The sequence below is a fragment of the Coffea arabica genome, chromosome 2e, assembly GCF_036785885.1.
Source record: "Coffea arabica cultivar ET-39 chromosome 2e, Coffea Arabica ET-39 HiFi, whole genome shotgun sequence".
Classification (NCBI taxonomy): domain Eukaryota; kingdom Viridiplantae; phylum Streptophyta; class Magnoliopsida; order Gentianales; family Rubiaceae; genus Coffea; species Coffea arabica.
In genome coordinates this window covers 75,363,698-75,381,084 of record NC_092313.1, presented here as the reverse complement: position 1 = coordinate 75,381,084, position 17,387 = coordinate 75,363,698, and the positions used below count along the sequence as shown (strand labels likewise).

The 17,387-nt window shown below is 35.2% G+C and overlaps 2 protein-coding genes and 1 non-coding gene across 5 annotated transcripts; 1 reads left to right on the top strand and 2 right to left on the bottom strand.

Annotated features, from left to right (window-relative positions):
• Positions 1 to 4,027: 4,027 nt before the first annotated feature.
• Positions 4,028 to 4,113, bottom strand: TRNAY-GUA (transfer RNA tyrosine (anticodon GUA)). Its single transcript is given in 2 exon segments — positions 4,028 to 4,063; positions 4,077 to 4,113. It is a non-coding gene; the product is annotated as a tRNA-Tyr (tRNA).
• Positions 4,114 to 4,869: 756 nt separating this feature from the next.
• Positions 4,870 to 8,744, bottom strand: LOC113733202 (bifunctional L-3-cyanoalanine synthase/cysteine synthase 1, mitochondrial). Of its 3 annotated transcripts, none has more exons than XM_027259424.2 (10): positions 8,429 to 8,744; positions 7,007 to 7,116; positions 6,860 to 6,917; positions 6,494 to 6,757; positions 6,228 to 6,365; positions 6,103 to 6,154; positions 5,807 to 5,886; positions 5,655 to 5,714; positions 5,451 to 5,531; positions 4,870 to 5,328 (listed from the first exon to the last, which is right to left on the bottom strand). In XM_027259424.2, the coding sequence occupies exons 1-10, from the start codon at positions 8,606 to 8,608 to the stop codon at positions 5,230 to 5,232; spliced, it is 1,122 nt and encodes a 373-aa protein (XP_027115225.2). In that variant the 5' UTR covers positions 8,609 to 8,744; the 3' UTR covers positions 4,870 to 5,229. The 3 variants fall into 3 exon arrangements, with proteins under 3 accessions (XP_027115225.2, XP_071937275.1, XP_027115226.2); XM_072081174.1 differs by having other exon boundaries at positions 6,575 to 6,757; positions 8,429 to 8,743; XM_027259425.2 differs by lacking the exon at positions 8,429 to 8,744 and adding an exon at positions 7,302 to 7,420.
• Positions 8,745 to 15,980: 7,236 nt separating this feature from the next.
• LOC113733201 (uncharacterized) lies at positions 15,981 to 17,279 on the top strand. Its single transcript, XM_027259423.2, has 3 exons — positions 15,981 to 16,506; positions 16,640 to 16,768; positions 16,937 to 17,279. The coding sequence occupies exons 1-3, from the start codon at positions 16,180 to 16,182 to the stop codon at positions 17,090 to 17,092; spliced, it is 612 nt and encodes a 203-aa protein (XP_027115224.2). The 5' UTR covers positions 15,981 to 16,179; the 3' UTR covers positions 17,093 to 17,279.
• The last annotated feature ends 108 nt before the right edge of the window (positions 17,280 to 17,387 follow it).

Sequence of the window (17,387 nt, the reverse complement as noted above, 5' to 3'; positions counted from 1 at the left end):
GTGAGAGTGAGCCCTAAATGCAAAATGTGGCCTTTAGGGTCAATTTAGAAAGTATGTTATTTGGATGTTTGTATAAAATTTTATCGTAACTTACTGTAGAAATTATTGAAATTTTTTTGCGTATTTAGGGTTTGAAAAACTTAAAAAACTTTCTTTTTTTTCCTTTTCTTTTTCTTTCTTTCCTCTCTCTTCTTCCTCCTCTCACACCTGGTTTTTATTCTCCCTTCTCCCTCACTGCCACCATACTAGTTGCTATTGCCTTTTTTTTTCCTTCTCTCTCTCACTCCCTCTTCTTTTTCTTCTTACCCCTTTTCCTCCTCTCCTCTTCCATTCAACCAGAGGTCACGGGGGTAGGGGAAAAAAGAAAGAGGGGAATGGTGTGCTGGGGAAAGGGAGATGAAGGAAAAAAGGTTAGGAGAGAGGGTGGCACTAGAAGAGATGCTAGCAAACGTGCTAGGAAAGAGGAGGAAGAAGAAAGGCAAAAAAAAAATTTTGTGTTTTGGGATATTTTTGATGTGTGTATTTTAAATTTTTGAAATATTTTTTAGAGGGTTTCTATAGATAAAGCTGTTAAAATTTTTTTTTTTTTTAAAAAAAAAACCCTCTTAAGCAAACCTTAGTTACTTTACATTGGGTAACAAACACCCCTCCCATGCAAATCCTAGTTACTTTACATATGGGTAACAGAGATTCTCACCGTAAATTCTTTACTTTGTTTTCTTTTTTATTTTTTTTCTTTGTCTTTTCATCAACAAGTTTTTGCTGGGGTAGCAATTGGGAATTTGGGGTGGGCTTTAGTTTCAATCGTGGTTAGAATACTTAAATAGTTAGTAAATATTTGCGGAAATGCTCACATAATTTGCAAACCTCATCATTACCTTTTAACCAACAAATACCATATGCCATGTTATGGTAATAAATATAGCAAATTATCTGGATAGCTACTAAACTTCTTGAATAGTTAAGATTTGATCACTCAACTGTTAATAATATGTTTTTATCCACTGAGTTATCAAAAGTGCAAATTTTAGGTCATTTCATCTAATTCCACTGTTAACTCTACTAAACCTAAAGGTCTACACGATTCAAGAGACATACTATTAATAACTAGATCTGGTAGAGTTAATAGTGAAATCAGATGAAATAGCCCTAAATTTACACTCTTGATAAATCAATGGGGTAAAACATACCATTAATATTAAGTAACCAAACTCGACTATTTGAAAATTTTAGTAGCTATCCGAGTAATTTGCTTTGATAAATATGCAACATAAGGCAAACCAATATTGGTTTTTATGAGAGGGAGGATTAAAGGTATTGCCATTTTGTTTCGATTTGGTTAAGTGCTTCTTTGTTGTATAAAAATGAATATGGATTTAAATCAATAAATTGGAATTACATCATCACTTTGGTAGTTTCAATTGTTTGTTTTATTGATTTATGAAATCCAAGTACATGATTGTTGTAGGGCTGCAAACGAGCCGAGTCGAGTCGAGTTTTGGCCTAATCGAGCCGAGTCTTGACTTAATTTTATTGAATTCGAGCTCGACGAGCTGACAATTTAAAGCTCGAGCTCGAAAAAATTAAAAAATAATTATTTTATTTTATTTTTTAAAGATATTGTTTTCTTCATAAATAATAAAATATTAAGGATATATATGTAATTTTACTATTAAAATAAAAAAATATATATACATAAAATAAAAAAATAAATAATATATATATATATATATATATATATACTCGAGCTCGTGAGCCGGCTCGCAAGCTAACGATCTTAATATTTTGAGCTCGAGTTCAAGCTCGATTTCGACTCGAGGTAGCTCGAGCTTGACTCGAGAGCGGCTCGGTTTGTTTTGCAGCCTTAGATCGTTGTATACTTTCGATTATAGTTTCCTTAAAGGACTCTGAGAAAAATAACCTATATTTTGAATAAGAAAAAGTTGTCTTCTCTTTCTTTTCCGATGCTATAGCAATTGAATTGTATTGTGCTCTGATTCCCTTACGAATGGTAAATTATGTTTATAAATTGCCTTGGAATGAAGTTTCATCATAGTTGATCCTTCCCCCATCTACTCCACTACCATCCTAACTCCATTACAACTCTTCATCTTATATATTCAACTGTTCCTCTCTCTTTTTCGCCTCGCTTTAACAAGAAGTGGAGGTTAAGAAGTAAAAAGAAAAAGAGGTAGAAAAATGTTTTAAAGATTTGGCAAAAGTAGAATTCATGTACAATGTGCAAATTAAACTAACTACTATGAAATTGGTCCATAGAAAGATGAAGGAAACTTTTGGAATGTAGTAAAGAGAAGCTCAAATTATCTCATAGGCTCATGAGGCACTTGTACAATTTTCATCAACTACGAAAAATTGCACTTTGTTTTTCTAATTATCTTATCTTCTATTGAAATTAAATTACATAAAAAAAAATGATTTGAAGATACCTTTTTTGTGTTGAATAAGTTCATATCACTATCAAGACCATAACGATATGAGCATTATTTACTAAGGGTCTGTTTGATAACATAAAAAAGTGCTGAATCTGAATTTTTTCAGACATTCAGATGTTTTGAGTGTTTGATAAATGAAAATCTATTTGCTGAATTTGTTAAGCAATGCTGAACCTGTGTGTATTTTTTTCAGCACAAGAATCCTAACTGAATGCTTAATTCTGATAAGAATCAATAGAATTACTTCAGCTACCTTATCTTATCTACCAAATCTACCCTTGTTTGTTAATTATGTTCAAAATTCTTATCTAATTAAACAATATAATATTCTCTATCTGACGAATTTTAGTTTCTCTTTTCTCCCTTTCTAATGACTTTCACATCTTCTCCATACTCCTCATATAATATATTTCAAATTTTATATTAATTTTAAAAATAAATATTGTCATTTTCATACCTAACAATTTTAAACTAATTAAATCATAGATTCTATTTCTTTTTTGAATGAAAGGATATAAGGGCAAAATTGTCAAATTAAACTTATTAAGCATTCAGCTATAAATATTTATCAAATAGTATAAATAGGTTTAACATTAAAATTCAGACATTCATATATTTTTTTCAGTGCTTAAAATTCAGCAAATTAATTGTTTCAGTATTCAGATTTCAGAATTCAGACTTCAGAATTCAGATTCAGTTTTATCAAACGGAACCTAACTTGCTTAATAAAGTAAGATTAGTGTGCATTTATGGTATTATAAGTTGGCAAAGGATTTTATTCCAATCATCACATTGTCAACGTGATAACATATAATTAACTGTGCCATATCTTCTAAGTTTGCAAAACGACAATTATTTCAACAGGGAGCAACTGGAACTTCCCTCGCAGCAATGCCATTGGTCCTCAAGCAACTAAGAGTTGAGGTGCAGACCATGATGGCAATGGCCAACTTTAGTTTCCAAAAAAAGAAAAAACTTTGCAAAAAAGTAAGTGGTAACCAATCAAATTCTATCAAAAATGAGATTGGAAACGTGATCAAATACAAATTACTTGTAACGTGGGGACTGCTACTAAGGTAAAACCAGATTATGGCATTACATGCAAAGCTAAAGTACTTAAATTAAGCCATAGGATTAACTTTCTATTATTTGAAATAGGGTAGGATTAACTTTCTATTATTTGAAGAAGGGAGAAAAAAAAATAGCTACTAAGGTAAAACAAGATTATAGTTTTACATGCAATGCTAAAGTACTAAAATCAAGCCATAGTATTAACTTTCTACATGCAGTGCTGAAGTAGCAAAATTAAGCCATTGGATTAATTAACTTTCTACGTGCAATGCTAAAGTATCAAAATTATGCCATTGGATTAACTTTCTATTATTCAAGATAGGGAGAAAAAAAGGAAAAAGGAAAAAGATAGGGAAGAAGGAAAAACAAGCAAAATTAACCCATTGGATTAATAAACTTTCTACGTGCAATGCTAAAGTAGCAAAATTAAGCCATTAGATTAACTTTCTATCATTCAAGATGGGGAGAGCAAAAATGGTAAAAGGGAAAAAATGGCAAAAACATCCGACCTGCCGGATTCGAACCAGCGACCTAAGGATGACAGCCATCAAACTACAGTCCTCCGCTCTGCCAACTGAGCTAAGGTCGGAACTTGTTATATTTGCTGTCCCGTTCTTAATTAAATTGTATCTTCTGTATGCACTGCTTTTAATCACGCAGTAATGGTCTTTATCTTATAACTAGCTTCCAAGAATTCCAATTTGGTGCTGTTATTAATACACAGGTGTAGGATTTGCCTTTGTATAAATTTTTGACGGATCGAATTATTTTATGCATGTTATTATTAGATATTGACCTATAACATATAACTAAAATTTGACTTGAAATTATTCATAAAGGTAAATCTGCATAAATTTTTCTTGTGATCCCATAGTACCTTTTTTTTTTATTTTTTTTTATTTTGAGGGATCGAAACATGTAACTTATAGTTAAAAATTAACCCGGTGTTGAAAATAATTAACATATTCTATTGAACCATTTTTTATATAATTCATTTTCATAAATTTGGATACCAAAAATACTTCTTAAAAGTTTTTTAGATTTTAATTTAGTATAAAAAATAAATTTTTGTTATTGTTACGCTTTGAATATTGCCTTGAATCTGTAGGGATCAAGTAAAATAAAAGATGAAGTATCCTATATAACGAACGGGTTTACATCTGGCACTAAAATGGGGTTTAAAAGGTTCACTTTGACAAAATAAATTTCCACTACAGCTAGACCACGGGAAGTAAGTAACTGAAAAAAAAAAGAAGAAAAAACACTTGGTGATTTGTATAGCTTGATTTACTTTATGATTCAATGGGGCCAAAAACTAAAATATTTTCAAAACTACCAAGAACGATTGTCAAGCCCAAAAGAGAGGAGACTAGAGCCCGAATTAGCACATTCTCACTCTTTTCATTTTTATTTTTCAAATATTTTAACACCACGAAATATTGCAAGCAGATTCACGCAGCAAAAATACATCATATCTTGATGATTACAATTCATGAATAAAATTTCCAAAATGTTTTTTTTTTAAAAAAAAAAAAAAAACCTCAAAAGGCTGATACTAGATTTTGAAGTTCACAAATGGTTGAGCTGCAAGAACTGTGTAGTAACTGTGTTTTGGTTCATAAATATAAACCCGAACTCGACATATCCGGAAGACTGGAACCTGTATCTGCAGGATATCTGCTACAAGAGACTGTAACGTGGAACATTAATCAACTGGAACAGGTTGCATATTTTCAGCCTCTTTCCTGAGCTCCTCAAACAGGACAGATGACAGGTAACGCTCTCCGAAACTTGGATGTACGGTCTGAAATTCAGCCAAAGCAAACGATTCATAGACAAGGAAAATAAAACTCGGGTTTAAGTCAAAAAAAGAGAGAACAATGATGGCAACAAATTAAGACCAGAGTTTAGTGATCTTCTTCATACCACAATGAGTTTGCCTTTGTTTTCTGGTTTCTGTGCAAGCTGTAGTGCTGCAACGGTATTCGCCCCTGATGATATCCCAACCTACATCAACCAGAAGTTTATCGCAAGTGAGATGAGATTACGTATGCGTATGCGTATCGCCACCAAAATGTCCCTGGCAACTAAGATTCGCGGTGAAAAGAAATAGTTTAGATGAAATATTACCATAAGCCCTTCCTTCAATGCCAACTCTCTAGCCATGATTACGGCTTCTTCACTGGACACCTGCAACAATAGAACAGCAATTTTGAGACTCATCCTGGCTGAATGAGGGAAAGATGAAATAGTATGAACCGACTTAAGGGCACTGTGCTCACCATGAGAACTTGTTCCATTACATCCATGTCAAGGATATCAGGTTTGAATCCAACCCCATTACCAGTGATATGATGAGGACCTACATACAAAGTTTCAAACAAGCTGACTTTGGATTGTGTATGGATATCATATTCAGTTGCTAAGATGCCAGATGAAGATTGCATTAGAATTTTACAGCTGGCATCATTGCAAACCAATCAAGAGGACAAAATAATACTACTTTATCTGGGATGACTGAGGCAACAGAAGAAATAAATGGTAAATTTGATTAAAAGTATATACACAGGACCATTACCTGGTTTGCCGCCATTCAAGACATTGCTTTCAGTAGGCTCGACTCCGTATATCTACGAAAGCAGATAGTTGGGAATTAAGGATTTATTTGAACCAGAGGGTACTTAGAAAGGTCTATGTTTTTACCTTGACATCAGGATTTTTGGACTTGAGATACTGGCCAACACCGGAGACAGTACCTCCACTTCCAATTCCCATGACAAATATGTCAACTTTACCGTTCGTGTCCTCCCATATCTCAGGACCAGTTGTCTCAAAATGCACCTGTTTCAGTCGAGAGATGGGTAAAGCATGGCAATTGAAATAGCATTCTCTACCAACAAACAAGCAATTCAGGAAAAATGAACCAAAAAAAAAAAAAAAAAAGGGTACGCGATGAATATGTAATAAACCTGGGTATTTGCAGGATTAGAAAATTGTTGAAGCATAAAAGCATTGGGAGTCTTCTCCAACAGCTGGTAAGCTTTCTTAACTGTTCCTCCCATGCCTTTGGTTGGGTCCGTGAGGATTAACTCAGCTCCAAATGTTCTCATAGTCACTCTTCTCTCTAAGCTGGTATAAGAGGGCATTGTCAAAACCATCTTGTAACCTTTCAAGGCTGCTATAAATGCCATACTAATCCCCATATTTCCGGATGTGGGCTCAATCAGTGTTGTCTGAATGTCAAGATCAACAGACAAGCCATAAAGAACCACACAAAGAGTCACATATATCAATTACAACGAAAATAATACGTGAACAATTTTTCTTTATCTAACCTCTCCAGGTGAGATCAAGCCTTTCTTTTCTGCATCGGCGATCATAGCAAATGCTGGTCTGAAGAAAAACGCAAGGCAGATTTCAGCAGTTGATAAGATGAACTCATAAAAGGCGAAAACCTGGAAATTGAGAAACTAGCTGGTTGCCTGTCTTTAATGCTTGCAGTTGGCTGAAACATTTCTTGCTTAGCCGCTATGTAAGCACCACAGCCTTCTGTAACTCTGTTCAGATAAACAATTGGTGTTCTCCCAATCAGCTGAGACAGAGACAATTTGACACACAACAGTTAGATCCATTCCAAAATCTTGTATGGAACTTGCAAAGGAATGAAGTGCCCTGAAAGTCAAAATCAAAGAGCAAACTCTTTGTAGTAACTTTTTTTTTTTTTTTTTTGTGGGGTAATAAAAAAAAAGGCCATATTACGCAAAACATATGCATAACTGAAAATTAAAGCTTGTATCTGATTTAATTGACGAAAAAGCGATCGCAATTGAAATAATCTATCTGTTTTAGCTTTTCCCCCGTCCTTCCTTCCTTCCAAATTCCAATATAAATTGTGGAAGCGTGCAATAAAAAGTGAAACACCACTAGTCTGTAGATTTTTTTGATGTCCACTGGTTTGTATTTAATCATGAGATTCATGAACCATAAATGTCTCTGTCAGTGGTATAAACAGATAATAGTATGGACTTAATTTAATTGTGAAATCCATCCTCATGTGAGAAACTATCCCTATTAAAGACCCAACCTAAGCTATTAAAAAAATATATAATCCACTAACACAACCTTTAAATTAGCACAAGTGGGCATGTGCTAATTATATGTTAATCCCGACAACCAAAAGATTATTTTAATTATTATGTCCCACGTCCCATAATGACTAATGACATGGCATCTAGTACAGACCTTTTATATTTTATTAACTAAACCAAAAAAAAAAAAAATTTTCCATAAAGATCCCATTAATGATAGATGCGTATAAAACTATCTTAAGCATTACTTGATAAAAATGTGTAAAAATAAGCATTAAAATACCTATATAATTTTTAAAACTAATGGTTAATAGTAATCTGTGATTTTCCTTTCCACAATGAAGGATTCATGAATTAATAGAGGATGGCATATAATACATCGATCAATCTGCCACCCAAAAATAGGTTTGAAACATTTTTCCAAGGTACACACATGAAAATTAAGAAACATGAACTCGAATATGCGTGATGCTGTGTAAGTACTTTTTGGAAGTAGTGAACTAACTATCACTTTAGCTGTCCAAAAAGCCAAGAGCACAATGAAAACCATGTACGTAAATGATTAGAAAAAATGGTGTAATTAAAGAAAGAAGAAAAAAAATTTTGAACATGGTAAATGATGAGCTGTTTGAGCTATTAGTTTGTGATCTATTCAAGTTAATCACCACTACTGATTGCCCGGAAATGGAATAAAGAGATAAAGTTCTGAAACTGTTCAAGTAACTAAAGCTGAAGCAAAGCCCCTGAATGAAAGTTAAACGGATGCTAACAGAAGAAAGGAACCAAGAAACTTATGGCAGGAGAAAGGAATTTTACCTGAGAAGCCTCTTTTCTGATGCTGGTCCCTGGAAAATCTTTGGGCAGATCTCTCAATCTCTGGGCGAAAGATGGACAATTATCAAGTAAAGTTTCAGTGGAGAACAGCCTGCAACTTCTGATAAGGCCATTAAAGGGATTTGAGGATTTTCTCTTGAAGAGGCTGCTTAAAGCTGCCATTGTTGAAGTGAAGGTTGGCTACTGTTAACTATTATCTAATAGTTCTGAACTTTGTCCGAGCGGTGGAGAATGTAAAGAAGGATTTGGGCTCCTTTTTATAAGGCAAGAAAAATACTATCAACCGTCGTTGGAGCCTACAATACATATGGCAGTCCAGCAGCCGGATGAGTAGTGTACTTTCACAGGTAGATGGACGCAACGTATAATTGTAAATGAGTCCTCCTGGATTTATTACATGGCAGTCCTGCCCGATAGGTTGGGTCAAATCGTTCGGATAGATGGACGCAGCATAATTATAAATGTCGTGATTAGTGCTGCTATCGAGTCGAGTCGTGTTTGGATAGTAAAAATATTTGAGCTCAAGTTCGAGCTTGTTGAGTTCTTCAAAGTCGATGTCAAGTTCAAGTTCAAACTTATTTTACCTTATTCTAGATTGAATTTGATCAAATCAAACTCAATCGAGTTTTCAAGTTTAGGTTTTTAGCAAAAATTTATACATTTATAATAAATAATTAAGAATTATATTTTAAATACATTACTCAATAAGATTCAACAAGTACTCGAGTTTCGATTACCTTGTCAAATAGTTCGAACTCGACTTGAATTCGGTTAATATTAAATTTGAGTTGAGCCTTTTATCAAACTACTCGCGAGTTCGAGTCAAATAACTTGATTAATTTACATCCCTAGTTATTATTGAAATAACCTTTTTCTAATAGGAGATTTTGTCCTTGCTACGAGAGTGTCTTCGAACAATCTCAATTTCTTTTTTTTTTTTTTTTGGAGGAAACAGTCTTAGTAATTATATATACGCAAAATGGAGATAATATTAGCACTAGGGGAAGATTATTGCAGCATACCTAGCTGTTATTTGAAGTACACTAGATATATGTGTGTGTGTGTGTGTGTGAGTGCGTGCAAGCGTGAACGCTCGAGAAAAATCATTTGTAAAAATTTGGGTAATTTTCCATGATTAAAACCACTTTCTTATTCACGTGACTTGCTGTATATTTAAAATAAAAATAAAAAAAAAGAGAGGAAAGAAAAGAAGGAAAAGTTATGCTTGACCAAAGGTAATTCTAAATCATCCAGCTGATGTTATTTTATCAACACGCTTTTAATCTCTTCAAGCTCTCATCATTGATGGTTTTTTATGTCAAATTTTGAAGGTGAGAGAATGTTAGGCTAACTTGCCAGGACTTATATGTGGGTGGGGTGGTTCTCAGTTCTCTTCCCTGTCTACTTTCATTGAACGTGAGGATGCCTACTGTTTTCATCTTTTGGCTACTTTGGCCGGGGAATGTGAAGCGGAGGCGCGGGTCCAAGATGCCTGATTGACGTTTCGTTTGGTTAAAAAGAAATGCGTGCACCTTCGCCGGCAGGATTTGCCAAAGGCCAATTTAAATTTTTGTTCTTTGCCCAATTGAAAAGAAAGGCATATCCTATTTCATTCCGATTGCCGAACAGTGTGTTATTTTGCATTATAATAAATTTTATTTAGTTATTTATTTTTTGGTTTAAAGGAGACTCTAAATTTTACAAGAGGAAGCAAAAAAGAGAAAGTTTGAAAATTAGATTTTATTATCATTTAACTAATATCTCTGCTAACTAAGCTGACTAATATCTCCTCACTAATATCACATGACTAATATCTCTACTAATTAAACTGGGATTTTGAGGATGTAACTTTTAACTGAAGGGTAGCAGCAGCAGCGTGGTTCAAACGCCATCGCTAGATTGAAATCTATGTTTTGTTTCAAGTCCTACCTACAATTAGACATGTCAATTGATCGGATTTTATCCAAATTCAATCTAGACCCAGTATATTTGGATAAGGTTTAGATTTAATATCAAACGTCTAGACTCTATCTAAATCCAGACTCTGTAAAAGAGTTATGGATCTAGGTAGGGTTTGATTTTTTATGATCTATATTCAAATTCAAATCCATATAGGCCCTACCTAGACCCACATATATAATTAAATTATATATATTTATTCATTTATTTAATAATATACTAATATTCTATGGTCATTGGATTTATGATTGTTTTCTATTTTCAAGTTAATCCTAGTTGTCACTATAATTAGCACAAATTTTTTTAGAAAAAGGAGAATAAGTAAAGACAAATAAATGAAAGATTGGATATCGATACAGTTGAAGTTTTAAAAATAAATCAAAGCAGTCGATAAATAATTGAGTTCCTAATATTGCATTCAATTTCTTAAATATTAATTTTATTATTTGAAAATAAAAATTGAATGATGTTTATATTTTTTGAAATCCATATATGTAAATATATTTTTTTAATTTAGTTTTTTTAGAAAAATACAACAGTATCCATTGGGTACCCAGATCCAGGAGGGTGTGTAGCTTTGGACTTATTTTTTCAGACCCATGAGGGTATAGGTTTGAATATGGATTTGGGTTCAACTAAATTTAATGTGTCTGGATCTGGAGTAAAGGATCTAATTTAAATCCTACCAATTGACATGTTTACCTATAATGTACATTTTACTACGACCATAAAAGCACAAAATTCTTAAGATGGAAGCACAAGGAAGTGATGCTTAAGGCAGTCTCAATGGCTATGCCAACCTACGCCATGTCTGTTTTCAAACTACCAAGGAAGTTATGCAAGGATATTAGCTCACTGATGGCCAATTATTGGTGGGGGGATTCTAATGGCAAAAACAAATTGCACTGGCTTTCTTGGAAGAAACTGTCAATGAAGAGGAATGCAGGAGGCCTAGGATTTAGAGACATTGAAGCCTTCAATAAGGCATTGCTAGGTAAGCAGATTTGGAGGATACTCACTAAACCAAACCTTCTGTTAAGCAAAGTGATGAGAGCACGATACTTCCCCAAGGGATCAATCTTAACTTGCAAGATCCACAAAAATTCTTCCTGGATATGGCAAGGATTATTAGGAGCTAGGAGCTTGATGGACAAAGGGGTGATCAGACGGATAGGCAATGGGAGGAGTACAAGAATATGGGACCACAGGTGGATTCCTGGATCTAGCTCAGGTAAACCAACCTCATCCAATCCACTGAGCAGGGAGCTGAAGATGGTTCATGAGTTAATCAGCCATCACAAATGGAATAGAGTCACCATTCTTCAGAACTTTCATCAAAGTGATGCTGAGAAAATCCTAAACATACCCATAAGCCTAACGGACAGGGAGGACAGCTATTATTGGCAACACAATGCAGGGGGATCATACACGGTCAGTTCAGGATATAAATTTCAAGTGGAGGAGAGTGCTAAGGCAGAGATGGAAAAAGCAGAAGGAGCAGGGCCAAGTATTAAAGATGGCAGTCAACAAGTTAGACAAATGTGGAACACCCTTTGGAAGCTCAACATCAAACATAAGATTAAGATTTTCATTTGGAAATGCTTAACAGGGGCATTACCAGTAAGAGCAGCTATTTACAGGAAGACAGGATTGGGAGATCCAGTGTGTAGAATCTGTGGGGAAGAGCAGGAAACAGTGGAACATCTTTTGCTTAAATGCCAACACACTCAGGAGGTATGGAAGGTAGCACCACTACAATGGGATGGGGCGGTAGACCAACAAGGTGACTTCAAACGATGGTGGGTAAGAATCTCAGAGGCAAGGGAAAGGCCAAAGGGGATGGAGCATATTGGCTTGACTGCAAACATCTTATGGCAAGTGTGGAAAGATAGGAATAAGAAGGAATTTGAAAATATAAGCAGTGTTGTACCAGCTAGGACAATTGGGAAAGCTCAGAAGGAATGGCTCGAGCAAGAGGAAAGCTGGAACTCTAAAACCAGCCAGAGCCCAGAAGAAACAACTTCCAACAATGTAAAGCATCATCAGGGGCAGGCAGAAGAAGGCACCATTATTTTGGACGTGGCTACAACAAGTCAGTATGACCAGGTCTCACTGGGGATTGGAGTTACAGCTACAAGACATCCAAGCATCAGACTTGCAGAATGGGCACTTAAAGAAAGAAGTCTGGGGGATAAAGCTATAGATGAAGCAGTGGCCATTAAGCTGGTGTTGTGCAAAGCTCTAGAGCTGCATTGGAGTAGAATCAAGATTCACTCCCACAACCAAGAACTGTTGCGACAGCTAAAGTACAAGAGCCCGTCCAACAGTAGATTAGCCACCTTGATAGATGACATTTTGAACATGCAAAAGTTGTTTCGCATGTGCTTGTTTTGTTTGGTTAAGAAAGAAAGCATAGTAAGAAGTAAAATGTTAAGTTCTCATGCCTTAGGCATTATTGTGGATGAGGAATGGACTTTCCTCAGTGCTACTGAGCACTAGTTGTACAGTATTCTCGAGCCTTTGCTCGCACTTGTAATTTTCTTGTTATATTGAATGAAATGATCCTACCGTTTCGATAAAAAAAAAAATAAAAGCACAAAATTCAAGGTGTGTATCTAAGATATTTGAGAGGATTGGGTTTATTCTATTATGTATTTATCTTCAAGATTTGATAAGCTTCTTTTTTTTTTCTTCCTTGAAGAGACAGATTGATTGTTCACATTTTCAATCAACAACACTTCGGGGTTTTCTTTCTTCAACAGTTTTGAATGGATAGGCAACCCTGCTCCAATGGAAAGACGTTCAACCAAAGTTGGAATCTGTGTTTGTAGTCGGATGGCTGTAAATTTCAACCAGGACAAGCCAGGAAATCTGCTCCAGATTAGATTGTGTTAGCAAAATTTTAAACCAAGCTATTTGATTGGTTAAATTTGGTTGCAAGGTTAATTTTTTCAGTTGATAGCATATCGTGCAAGGTTTGGTTACCTAGTGTTGTGTAGTTCCACATCCCCTTGCAGTGCAAACTTGTACTGGTCCAAGTAACTTAAAATTTCAGAGCCGGTTAATGGATTCTAGTGGAGTGGCGGTTAGCGTTTTTCAAAGTGAAAATCGTTTGAAACGTCTCTATATTTTGTTAAATAAACTTTTTTATCTTTTACTTTTAAAATTTTAACTTTACTTTCCTTACAAATTTAAGTTAACAAAATTTAGCTCTAATCCAAAATTCAAATCACTTTTTAGCATGAAAATCACTAAGTTGGTCCGTATGCAATAATTTTTTAATTACAAAAATGTCAGATTTTACCCTTGTAGTGGTAAAAAATGAATATGAATTGAATCAGATTCCGCTTTCATAGAGGATAAATGAATATAATTTGGATCAGATCTTACTTGTTTTAGAGGCAAAAATAAATATGGAACAGGTCATTCATTTAATTACAAATGGAATCTAATCTTTTTACTCTTAAAAAAATCATCATACGTGAGTTACATGATGAATTCGGGGTAAAAAGTAGTCAAAAAATTAAATTGTAATTCAATTTTATCAACTTGATTTTATAAGGGACGTAATGTTACTATTTTAAAAATAAAGTATGAAAAAATTCATTTAGCGAAACGTGAGTAAGATTTTGAATTATTTTCCTTTTTCGAGTTGTTAAGTTTCCTTCAGCGGACTTAAAAAGAGTTAGAACCTCTGTATGCGTATATGTCAGGCTACCGTTGCTTGTACTGTGAGGATTGGCTTTTGAGTCATGATAGAAACATCTCATTTTGCTTCTCATCCCTTTCTTGCTTCTTTGTCACAGCTTGTTCTTCCTTGAAGATTTTGTGCCTTGAATTTGTTTGATTATTCAAATTGTCCCGGTTGAGAATTTCTCAATAACGGGTGTCAATTTATATATATGCTTCCACTACGTATTCCTTTTTTTTTTTAAACTAACAGATTCATAGTACACATAAATAAAGTATAAAAAGCACTTAAATAGTACAAGATTTCCCTTTCTTTTCTGGGTTAAGATAGCCCATAACCAAGATAAGGCCGCTCGAATGATTTGCGAAAGGATGGGGAAATACCCAAGCGACCTGTCCCTGTAGTATGTGGACAACCTGTCCCTTTTGTAAGCCAAGTAAAGGCGGGCTGCCATGGTCTTCGACCAGCAAATTATGTCCTCTTATTTCTAAAGTTAAATTTTCTGCCTTTTTCTGTACCAAGTGAAACGGGGGAGATGATTGATGCCGTTTGGCTAAGGCAAGAAAAAGCGGCCACTTATTTTATGATAAGTCGATGTAATTAGGAATGATAATGGGGGCGAGTGCCGGCCTCGCGACAAGGAATGGGGCTAGAGCGGGGCAGGAGACGAGGGGAAATTTTGTAAAACGAGGCGGCTTCCCTCACTTCAAAACCGCCCTGTTGTTCTTGCTAAATGTAATTCTTTGCCATGTTGTATAATATCAGCATGTCCTCCACTTAAATAATCAATAACTCCTGCAAGAAACTAGTCAAATGGATTTCCTTGCTGAGAAAGAACAGAGAAATTGACCTAGTACTCATACATCTCACGTATGTTGGAGCCAGAGAGAGAGCGGGGGCGGATTTGCAGAACAGGTAAAGACGGCGGCGCAATCCATCGAACCTGACCAGCGTTATCACATCACACAAAACAAAACTCATGTCTGTCGTGAGGAAAATGTTTGTGCTGATCATTGGGCAAAATTAGGAAGAAGCTCAGAGCCCTTTGAATTGCTAATTTTTTTTTTGAAGTTTTTATAGAAAAAATATCATGTAATAATTTAATGTATGTAAGATGAAAAGATAATTGAAGTATATATTCACAAAAAACGTTTAACTTTTTTTGAGTAAAATGACAGTTCAAATCCAGGCTTAGGACCTGCTTCATAATTCAATTCAGCACTTAAATTTAATATATTCAAATCTTAACACTTTTAGACGCGTTTGATAACAAAAAATTGAACATCTAAATTAATTAAGTGGTACTGAATTTTTTTGGCAAAACCTGCTCCCAAAAAATAAGTGATGAACTATTCACTTATCACTTAACATGATATATACTCACTTGTATTATATTCAGTATTTAGCAATTTAATAGATTTCAAATTTTAGATTCAATATTTAGACTTAAATTTTATCAAACACATCTTATTAATTCCAGGAGTCCCCTTGGCCACACACTGTAAATGAGCTTTTGGGCCTGGATGTCTGCATAATGTCGATTCCTCGCTTTGTTACACCCTCTAAAAGAGCTAATGAGCCTCTGGCCCTGCATTGACGTCTCCCAAAAGTTGTACTATTTCTTATTTTTTTTTTTAAATGCACCTACTATATTACAAATAATTATAAAAAAAAAAATTCAACATTAAACAACGGTGATTAAAAGCTGAATTGTTATGGTCGTGTTATCGGGTGAAACCTTTTGACAAAGTTGGCCCAAATCCCGGCGACGTCTGGGCGTTTTCCAGTAATTTCGTATATTCCTAAAAACTACTTACATGGGCCTAAAATTGTTTTTATTTCAGCTTTTCGTCTGAATGAATCAGTAAAAGTTCGAAGGTAGAATTGGAGTTCAGTTAACAGTTGGGAGTACTATTTAGAATCCAAATGCAGTTCAGCTAATTTTCCTCTACTCTAATAATCTACCCTGCATTTTTAGCCGGAAAGCATCAAGATTGTTTGGATTGTGATTTTTCGTTTAAGTTTTTTGTGAATATATTTCTCAATCGGATTTAGCAATCCAAACAAAGTGATTGTTATTAACATGGCGCAGATTGGATTCAGCGGCACTTTAGCTCTCATTTTCGTCCTCCTGATTGCCACCGGAACCGGGGGATTTTACCGATTAGCCGAGGGAGCAAAGCGGAGAATCCACGTCACGGACAACCTCGACGACGTCGTTGATGACGAGGAGGACGAGGCCTGGAAAGAATGGGGCAAAAAGAAATCCACCACAAGACCCCAATTCGATCCGCCCCCTGACGATTTCTCCAATATGGACGTCGCGGAAATGCAGTCTGAAATGCTGAAGCGCCAAACCGGACCCGTTTTCGGCTTCGCCAAGCTCCGAATCGGCCCTCGTCGGACCCCTGTACGCAACTTGTTTGAACAATTTCATCATCGTGCCAAATCTTTTTTTATTCTTTTTGGAATCATTCATGATTGAGGTTTTCAAGGGGGTTTTAATTAATTTTGCTCATTTAATTTTTTTTTTAATCTTGAAGGATGTGGTATCTGAAATTGCAATGAAATGGAGTAAGGTGGCAAGGACCGGAGGAATTGAGGCAAATTTCATGGGAGTTGATGTCAGTACCATTATGTTCACAATGGAAAAAGGTCAAGACGCCATTGAGGTTAGTTTCTTGCCGCTCTCCTTTTCTAATATGATAATATCTCACCTGTTAAAAGGTTGGTGATTATTACTAGTACTGTCTGGTTTTGTTTGCATTTTATTCTTGTCTACATAGAAAGTAGAAGATCAGGTTCAAGAAATTGATTTCTTGTTTTGTCTATGATTGCAGTTGAAAGAATTTATATTAAGTCAACCAGACGCATATGAAGTTAAGATAGGAGATCAGTTTTTCCGGCGACCTGGTGATCCTTCTTTCGACGAGGTTTTCAGCAAGCACCAGAGCGAGAAAAGTGGTGAAGACCATGACAAGCACAGCGAGCTATGATCACAAAGGGATCTGCTATGCACTTTTTTTTGACTCTTAGCAGCTGATTGTAGCCTTTCAGGAAGTTCTCATGACGAGCTTATGACTCTTCTACCTGAAAGGTTGTACTGGTAGTTTGTAAACTTCCTACCATTACCTTCAAAAGGATAGTCATACAGCAATTACATATGCTTGCCTGATTTCTTCATTTCAGAAGTTTACATCTCAATGACCTCAGAGGTAGCTTTGTTTACTCTACAAACAAGTAATCCTGTGTCCATGAATTCATAATCTTCTGCATCAATCGGATAGCAAC

Bases quoted from the DNA above. Each gene is read 5' to 3' on its own strand.
- LOC113733202 (XM_027259424.2), bottom strand. From the start codon at position 8,608: ATGGCAGCTTTAAGCAGCCTCTTCAAGAGAAAATCCTCAAATCCCTTT. The intron at 6,155-6,227 runs GTAAAAACATAG...CTGCTTTCGTAG, and splicing joins CCAAAAATCCTGATGTCAAG to ATATACGGAGTCGAGCCTAC. The intron at 5,887-6,102 runs GTAATGGTCCTG...CTTTGTATGTAG, and splicing joins CTTGAATGGCGGCAAACCAG to GTCCTCATCATATCACTGGT.
- LOC113733201 (XM_027259423.2), top strand. From the start codon at position 16,180: ATGGCGCAGATTGGATTCAGCGGCACTTTAGCTCTCATTTTCGTCCTC. The intron at 16,507-16,639 runs GTACGCAACTTG...TTAATCTTGAAG, and splicing joins TCGGCCCTCGTCGGACCCCT to GATGTGGTATCTGAAATTGC. The intron at 16,769-16,936 runs GTTAGTTTCTTG...CTATGATTGCAG, and splicing joins AAGGTCAAGACGCCATTGAG to TTGAAAGAATTTATATTAAG.